Source organism: Pteronotus mesoamericanus, unplaced genomic scaffold (assembly GCF_021234165.1).
Source record: "Pteronotus mesoamericanus isolate MK-2021 breed Mesoamerican mustached bat unplaced genomic scaffold, CSHL_Meso_final contig_20, whole genome shotgun sequence".
NCBI classification, from domain to species: domain Eukaryota; kingdom Metazoa; phylum Chordata; class Mammalia; order Chiroptera; family Mormoopidae; genus Pteronotus; species Pteronotus mesoamericanus.
Window position 1 is genome coordinate 16,554,063 of NW_026555085.1, and position 9,640 is coordinate 16,563,702.

At 34.7% G+C, this 9,640-nt stretch overlaps 1 protein-coding gene across 2 annotated transcripts in view; it reads left to right on the top strand.

The window, feature by feature from the left end:
- The window catches only part of CD2AP (CD2 associated protein), a 132,809-nt gene extending 123,495 nt beyond the window's left edge, over positions 1–9,314 (top strand). For both annotated transcript variants that reach the window (XM_054569470.1, XM_054569471.1), the window contains exon 18: positions 5,981–9,314. In XM_054569470.1, coding sequence (XP_054425445.1) covers positions 5,981–6,022 — 42 coding nt within the window. In that variant the 3' untranslated portion in view covers positions 6,023–9,314. The remainder of the gene's footprint in view (positions 1–5,980) is intronic.
- Positions 9,315–9,640: the final 326 nt, after the last annotated feature.

Sequence of the window (9,640 nt, forward strand, 5' to 3'; positions counted from 1 at the left end):
AAGGTATATTTGTACCACAAAAAAAAAAAAAAAGTGTACATTAGCAGTCTCTGATTCTTTACCTTTAATTCAGACCCTAACTTCTGACATTTTTGGTTTACTGATGGCAACTCCAATGTCTCTGCAGTTTTTGACAGCAAGTCACATTTTAACATTGCCACTCTTTCAAAGGTCTGCTTGGTTTTTGTGGTCCTGCATTTTTCTGTCTTTACTTTCTTCACCTCTTCTTCCTTTCTTGTAACGTAAATGAAGTGGTCCCTCAGTGCTGTGCTTGGACCTCCTTCCTGTGTGTTCCTGTGTTGCTCCTCTGGGTCCATGAATATCACAATTAGCTTCAGTGCATCTCCATCTAAATCTATTCCTTCTTTTCCCAACTTCTATCCTATATTTCTAGCTGTTAGTTTCCTAGATGTTCCACTGTGAACATAGACTTACCATGAAATTTATCATCTTCCTTTTGTGTTCTTCTGATCCTCTGTTTCTGTGGATGGTTTTGTTGCCCTTCTAGTCATGCAGACATGGTACTTCTGTTCTCTTCTGATTCCATCCCCTTTCAGGCCTATTAGATTTACGTCCTAATCTTTATCGTTTTATTCCCACTATATCTGTCCCTTTCTCATTCTCTGTGTCTTATGTTTAGCATGCTGAAGTTTCTCATTTATATCTCAAATTAATATATTAATTAATATATCTCAAATTAATGGACAGATCTTCCAAACAAAATATCAACAAGAATATTGTGGAACTGAACGACGCATTAGATCAAATTGACTTAACTGACATATATAAAACCTTTCATCCCAAAGAAGCAAAAATACACGTTCTTTTCAAATGTACACGGAACATTTTCAAAGATAGACCACATGATAGGACACAAAACAAGCCTCAACAAACTCAAGAACATTGAAATCATAACAAGCATTTTCTCAGACCAAAAGGGCTTGAAACTAGAAACCAACCTCAAGAAAAAAACTCAAAAACATTCAAACTCATGGAGACTGAATAGCATGCTATTAAACAATGAATGGATCAATAATGAGATCAAAGAAGAAATCAAAAAAGCCTCTGAAAACAAAGTAAAATGAACACACAACACTCCAAAACCTGTCAGACACAGCAAAGGCAATCCTGAAAGGGAAGGTCATAGCAATACAGGCCTACCTAAAAAAGATAGAAACATTTCAAATAAACAGCCTAACCCTCCATCTTCAAGAACTGGAGAAACAACACAGCCCAAAACGAGTAGAAGGAAGGAAATAATCACGATCAGAGCAGATTTGAATGACATAGAGACTAAAAGAACAGCTCAGAGGATCAACCAATCCAGGAGCTGGTTCTTTGAAAAGATAAATAAAATTGACAAGCCTTTAAGCAGACTCATCAAGAAAAAAAGAGAGAGGACTCAAATAACATCAGAAATGGAAGAGGAGAAATAACAACTGATACCACAGAAATACAAAGGATTGTAAGAAACTACTGTGAACAGTCATATGCCAAGAAATTTGAAAACCTGGGCAAATTTGAAGTTGAAATGGACAGGTTTCTAGAAAAATATAACCTTTCAACACTGAATGAAGAAGAAGCAGAAAGCCTCAACAGACTGATAACACCTGGTGAAATTGAAACAATAATCAAAACACTCCAGCATACAAAAACCCTGGACCGGATGGTTTCACGGGAGAATTTTACAAAACATTTAAGGAAGAGCTAACCCCTGTCCTTCTCAGACTATTCCAAAAAATCCAAGAAGAAGGAAGACTCCCAAACTCTTTTTGTGAGTCCGGCATCATCCTAATCCCAAAACCAAATAAAGAAACAACCAAGACAGAAAACTACAGGCCAATATCACTGATGAACATAGATGCTAAAATCCTCAACAAAATATTAGCAAACCATATCCAGCAATACATTAAAAAGAATATCCACCATGATCAAGTGGGATTCATCCCAGGGATGCAGGGGATGGTTCAATATTTGCAAATCAGTAGACATAATACATCACATAAACAAAAGGAAAGACCAGAATCACATGATCATATCAATAGATGCAGAAAAACCATTTATAAGGTACAGCATCCATTTATGATAAAAAACACTCAGCAAAGTGGTAATAAAGGGGGCATACCTTAACATAATAAAGGCCAAATAAGAAAAACCTACAGCCAACATCATACTCACAGGCAAAAACTAAAAGCTTCCTCACTAAGATCTGGAATAAGACAAGGTAGTCCACTTTCACAACTTCTATTCAATATAGTATTGGAAGTCCTAGTCACAGCAATCAGACAAGAAAAAGAAATAAAACGCATCCAAACTGGAAAGGAGGAAGTAAAACTGTCACTGTTTGCAGATGATATGATAGTGTACATAGACAATCCCATAGACTCCACCAAAAAACTACTTGACCTAATAAGTGAATTTGGCAGAACAGCGGTATACAAAGTCAATATTCAGAAATCCGAGGCATTTTTGTATACCAGTGATGGAAGATCAGAATCAGAAATCAGGGAAAAAATCTCATTTGCTATAGCAACAGGAAAAATAAAGTACCTAGGAATAAACTTAACCAAGGAGATAAACCTGTACTCATAAAACTACATAGCACTGAAGAAAGAAATTAAGGAAGACACAAATAAATGAAAGCATGCACTGTGTTCATGGATTAGAAGAATTAACATCCTCAAAATGTCCATACTACCCAAAGCTATTTATAGATTCAGCACAATCCCTATTAGAATATGACATATCTCACAGATAACAGAACAAACATTTTAAAAATTTATATGGAACAATAAACGACCCGAAATAGCCACAGCAATTTTGAGAAAGAACAAAGTAGGAGGGATCACACTACCTGACCTCAAACTATATTACAAGTCCACTGTAATCAAAACAGTCTGGTACTGTCATAAGAACAGACTCATAGATCAGTGGAACAGAATAGAGAGCCCAGAAATAAACCCATGTCTCTATGGTCAATTAATATTTGACAAAGGGGGCAGAAGCTTAAAATGGAATAAAAATAGCCTCTTCAACAAATGATGTTAGGAGAGGTGGACAACTACACGCAAAAAATTGAAATTCCACTACCAACTTATACCATGCACAAAAACAAACTCAAGATGGACAAAAGACTTAAATATAAGTTGCAACACCATAAAAGTCCTAGAGGAGAACATAGGCAGGAACCTCTCAGATATCCCATGCAGCAATATTTTCACCGACATGTCCCCTAGAGCAAGGGACATAAAGGGAAGAATAAACAAATGGGACTTCATCAGAATAAGAAGCTTCTGTGCAGCTTAAGAAGACATCAGCAAAATGAAAAGGGAGCCAACCGTATGGGGAAAATGTATTTGCCAAAGAAACCTTAGACCAGAGTTTGATCTCCAAAATATATAAAGAACTCACACGACTTCACTCCAGGAAGACAAGCAATCCAATTGAAAAATGGGCAAAGGACCTGAATAGACACTTCTCTGAGGAGGGAATACACAGAGACATATGGAAGGATGCTCAGCATCACTAGCCATCAGAGAAATGCAAATTAAAACCACAATGAGATACCACTTCACACTGGTCAGAATGGCCATCATAAACAATCAACAAACAAGTGCTAGTGAGGGTGTGGAGAATAGGGAAGCCTTGCACACTGTTGGTGTGAATATAAACTGGTGCAGCCACTGTAGAAAACAGTTTAGAATTTCCTCAAAAAGCTAAAAATGGAACTGCCTTTTGCCCTCGCAATTCCACTGCTGGAATTATACGCTAAGAATCCCAAAACACCAATTCAAAGGAACCTATGCACCCCAATGTTCATAGCAGCACAATTTACAGTAGCCAAGGGTTGGAAGCAACCTAAGTGAACGTCAATAAATGAGTGGATCAAAAAACTATGGTACATTTTCACAATGGAATCCTACGCAGCAGAAAGGAAAAGCAAGCTACTACCCTTTGTGATAGCATTGGAGAGCATTATGCTAAGTGAAATACTCCAGGTGGTGAAAGACAAATACCATATGATCTCAGCTGTAAGTGGAACCTAATCAGCAAAACAAACAAGCAAGAAAATATAACCAGCAACATTGAAAGAAGAAACAAACCCACAATAATGAGAGGGAAGGATGGAGGCAGGTAATGGGGAAAAGAAGGGGAAAGGTCCTATCAAGGAACATGTATAAAGGACCCGGTTTGAGGGTGGGAGGTAGGGGTGGGGTGGGCAGGGAGGTGGCAGGAAAATGGAGACAAGTGTATTTGAACAATATATAAATAAATGTATGTATGTAATTTGATTCAATTTCTCTAGCCAAATCAGCTGTTCGCTTCTCACTGACTTGTATTATAAATATTTTATCCTAAAGAGGAACATTTTGATTCTTTTATTTATAAAAGCACACTTATTCAGGCATTTCATTGTAGGATCATTTATTTAAAGAGAAATTATATTTCCCAAAAAACTAAAAGTAGTACTTCGACAAGAAGTTAATATTATATAATACTAAATTATACTTAGCAATGATAAAAAGGACTAAAGATGAACAATGCACATAAAAGAGCTAGACGAGAGACTCCATCTGTCTTCAACAATGTAAGTACTTGCCTGATATCTAAACTTGTGACAAGTAGCAGTCTGTAAGGAGTATTACTGAGTGCATATGGGTTATTCTTTCCACCCCTTACTCCCTCTTCCACCAGGGTTTTTTTCTTTGCTTTCTGTATATCCTCTCCCATTAAAATTGGTACAGTTGGTTAATGTATCTTTTGAATAGAGACAATAATAGTACATTAGGCATCATGATGATTCAGCAATTTTATCTCCAGTCTGAAAACTCAGATTTCTCGCCATCCAATGCTGCTAAAATGTTTAATCATATTAATCAAAGAGTAATATCAGGAAAGATCCTATAATTAACAAACCATCCTTGAAGAGTTGGAATTGCTTAGAAGATTGAGAGCATTTTGAATTACACTTTTTCTGTGTAACAAAATGTCCATCATTTTAATAATGAACTATTTGTCAGAGCACGTATTACTTGTTACGCACTGTTGGGTATGGGGATGATGCTATCAAAAGATGGTAAAGCCTAAATATTTCCACATGCTGGGAAAGGTCAAAGATGATCAAAATATTGCGAAGAGAGTATAAAAACTTGGATTTAGAGCCTTAGGCCTTACCAAGTTAAGCAATAGGCTGTTTGCTAGCTGGAACCATTGGCGTGGTATTTAATCTCTATGAGCCTCAATTTAGTTATTTGTAATATGTCAGAATTACATAACTGTGGTTATTGTGAAAGTTAATGAATTTTTCAAATTTTCTTAGGGTTTCTGAATTGTGAATTTCTGTTAACAGAAGGATACAGTCTGCCTACAGGTCAAAATATTTCTAGTACATTGACTGCATTTTAAATGTATTTCTGGGATTTCAAGAGAACTTAATCTAGAACATACTGTTTACAGACAGATATGGAAATTGAGACCAAGTGAGGTTAAGTGACTTGCCAACATCACATTGGTTGTAAGTGAAAATGTAGAACTAAACTGGTCCTTTATGTATGTATATATGTTTGTATTTACTTATTTTCCTATTCTGTACTTCACCTTTTATTTAGTTACAGGTTTGTGTACAGTTCTTGATTTGGTTTCAAGGGTTCCCTTGTTCTTTGTAGGGCTTGTTTTCTTCTAGTTCTTCCAAATGCTCACATAAGTTAATGTTGTTTTGGCTCAGATAACTGTAGTTGCCTTTGTGTTTTTGTGCCCTGCCACTTAGGAATTTGCATTATGACATTTTCTTCTGTTGAACTTTGTCTTTCACCATTGGAAACTTTTCTCTACACACCATTGAAAATTGGGTTTTAGAATAGAAAACAGTATTTGGAAGCTTGAAAATATGACCAGATCTTAATGACCTAGGATAAAATAAAGCAACTTTACTAATGTAAAGATATTTTATCTGTTGCTCAATTTATGTTTTGTATTTTAGGTAGAAATAGAGAAGCTGAAAAAAGCAGTCCTGTCTTCTTGAAGAGGCACAGACCCAGTATTTTTTATGATCCAGGGACTCAGAAGCAACACTATGAACTTCAACTAACTTGTTACTTAAAATGTTGATGTTGTGATGAAGAAACATGAGTATTTGAATTATAATATCTATATGAAAGTAGGGGGAGGGTGAATTTTTTTATATATTTCATTTTGCCAACATGAGGGGAAAAAAGAGGCCTTATTTCCTATGTGCTGGGATTGCAAACTTCCTTTTTTAGTTTGCTTGAAAATACTACTGAATCTGTATAAAAAGGAAAGTTCACAATAGTTTTTTTAATTGAAACTTGTACTATTATTTTTAAAGAGATCTATACTATAAATATGGTGATATCTTTACAAATAATCTGTAAAATATACTATTTGAGAGAGACAAATTAGCTTTATAGTAACTACAGTCACTGCTTTTCCCATACATTATACTTAAGAGATATAAACTTTATACATAAGGAATATAAACTTTGTATATATATATTTTTTTCTTTCACTTTTAGCTTCTTACCCAGGATTACACTGTTGTACCTGTTTGTTTGCAGTGCTGTTTATATTCTGGGCAATGAAATAGAAGTTTCCTAGCTATATATACCAGATTACTCACCCATGCATATAGTAATACCTAATCAAACAGTCGATCACAATAATTTCATCTGCTTTTGGGATATTTTACATTGCTTGCACTATAGGATTTATAAAAGGAATTTAATTAAGGTGGATTGTTAAATACATTTGGGAAAATATGAGCTATATTTTAAATTCCTTGGGTCTAAAGAACATTTAGTCAACCCTTGTTTTGCCTAGAAACTACAGCATATACATAGTATGCAGACACCAATCTAATTGCTGTATGTTTTTGCTTATTTTACAGGCTTACATATTATTCATTTCATGATCTTGTGGTTTAATTCTTTATGCCCCTCCCTCTGATTTTTAATAATGGTAAACAAAAGTCAAACTTTAAGAAGTTAAATATGAGGTTTCATACTCTGACAAGTTATCATTATGTAAATACTCGGGTTTTACAATGCTAAATTGTCCTGATACTAAACTACATCGTGGAGATATTTTGGGATGTGGTCTAGGAACCAACTTTATAACGAGTGTTAGTATATGATAAAATTGTAGCTTATTTAAAACCAAACATAGTTGTCCACGTTCAAAGTGCGTTTTCACAAAATTGATGGTTTACCATTCCTTCAGTCACTTATGGACAGTTGAACTTTTTTTTAATCCTCACCCAACAATATGTTTATTGATTTTTAGAGAGAGAGGGAGGGAGAGAGGGAAAGATTGATCAGTTGCCTCCCATGTGCATCCCATCCGGGGATCACTCAACCTAGGTCTGTGCTCTGACTGGGGATGAAACCTGCAACCTTTTGGTGCACAGGATGATGCTCTGACCAACTGAGCCACCTGGACAGGGCAACCGTTGATCATTTTTAAAGTGTTATATGTATAGTCTTAAAGTGTCAGTTTTTATATTAAAAGTAGAAATTTGATGTTTTTATTTGCAAAAAAATTTAGATTTTAAAGATTTTTTTTTTTTTTGCAGGTGACTTTCAGATTTTGAGTACCCTCTATTATGCTTCCATTTTATGTTATTTTAAAGCACCTAACCAATATTTTTCCTTTACACTTTTGATCTTATAATACCTTTGAAATTTTGTTAAATGAAATTTTGTCACCTTTCAAATAAAATAACTGGAGTTGAAAATGATAGAAATTCTAATATATAGTTACTTCATGTGAGATTAACAAATTCATGAGGTTTTGTTTTTTTTTGCAAACCTGATTGCATTGATTATGTATACTCTAATTCTTTTAAAGTCCCTGGGCTTGTCTAATGAGGTCACTGCTGAACAAAATTGTTTACTCAAAAAAAATTGTTCTAATTTTTTTTTTAATCCTCACCCAAGGACATGCTTATTGATTTTAGAGAGAAGGAAAGAGGGAGAGAAACATAGATGTGAAAGAGAAACATTGACTAATTGCCTTCCACATGTGCCCTGACCAGGAATCAAACCTGCAACCTTCAGCCACACCAGCCAGGGCCTAATGTTTTTAAATGACTTGTCAACTGAATAATTTCTTTTTGTTAAATAAGTGAGAACTTAGTTTTTAATGAAAGTCCTGAAGTGGAAGTATAAACAATGTATCTTAGAAATCATCCTCCAGCTTTCTGTCTGGGAAAATCTATTAAGTGACTCCTCCTCCCCATAATAATGACATGGGAAAAGTTTCCAGCAGATTTCAGTCTGTTCTTAAAGTTTCTGCCGGCCATTTTCTCATTAGCACGTAGTATCAAGAAATGCATTTAAAGTATTTGCTTATAAACTTTCTCAGTCAGAATAGAAAAGTAATTAAAGTACTGTCAGTTTTTCTGCCCTTGACCAAAAAGTAAAGAAAACCAAACAAACTCATACTAACAGGGAAAACTGATTACTTTAGCAATTTACCAATATTATTGATACGGGAATTTTGTTAATTCCTGTTCATAGGATAACAAAATGGTATACAATAATAGCCATTACTTGGAGGTTGTCATTATTTGCTATGAATGAACATAAATGACAGATGAAAGGTGAATAGCATAGAATCTGTCATTGCCAAATTATTTGTGAATGTGTTGTTTAGATTCACTATTCTTTAAAAAACACACATTACTGGTTTTCCTAATCATATTTTAGTATTAGCAGTAGTGTGGGGGAGGGGGGGCGACCACAAAGATTCTTTACAAAATTTAATTCTGAAACTTCTTTAGAAAATTTAGGTCTTCTATGTTCAGATAGAAGAGAAGTGGGCCAGGAGTAGCAGGTGATTGATTCCTTTTATATGGTTCTTACTGTGATCATGGGGTGGGGGCGGGGAACCAAGTGCTCTCTAGATGTATTGCCGAACATTTTATGTTTGCATTTAAACTTGAAGTGTATGAACAGAGTGAGACAATCAGTTAAAACCAGAAATAAGTGTTATAAACTTAATGGCCTTATTTTACTATAGCAATAAAGTGACCAAGTGCAATGACTTGATTTTATAAAATCATCTTTTAAAAGTTGCTGCTATGAATATTTTTAGCCATGGAATTTTACCCTTCTTTTCTCTTCACTTGTCTTCAGTAATTACAGTGTAATGCATTTGGTGTTGTGGTATGCTAACATTCCAGGGTGGGTGGGAAAAAAATAAATATATAAATTCAAGAAACTCAAAACTCACTTGTTTACAGGTGCTGTAAAAAAGCATGCTTCTGCTTCAAAAAGAAAAATAATAAAAGAATACTATTGCCAGTTGTGTCAGGCTCTTGGTTATTTTTCATTACCTTCAGCATATGCTTATTGCAGAGTACAATGAATATTTTCATATATTTCTTTCAGTTTTGTAAATAAAAGGTAATGCAACTAGTAAAATGAAAGCATTAAAAGTTCTAGACTTGGGTGATTTTACTAAACATTTATGAGTCTTTTTCACTGAGAACCGTGAGAATATTTTGTGCAATACAGGAATATTGGGGGAATTTGAAGTGATTTATGTAAAGTACCTTATGGAGTACTTGTCATGGAGTAGATTTTTTTTAAAATGGAAGCTGCTCTTTTCTCAAAAACATTTT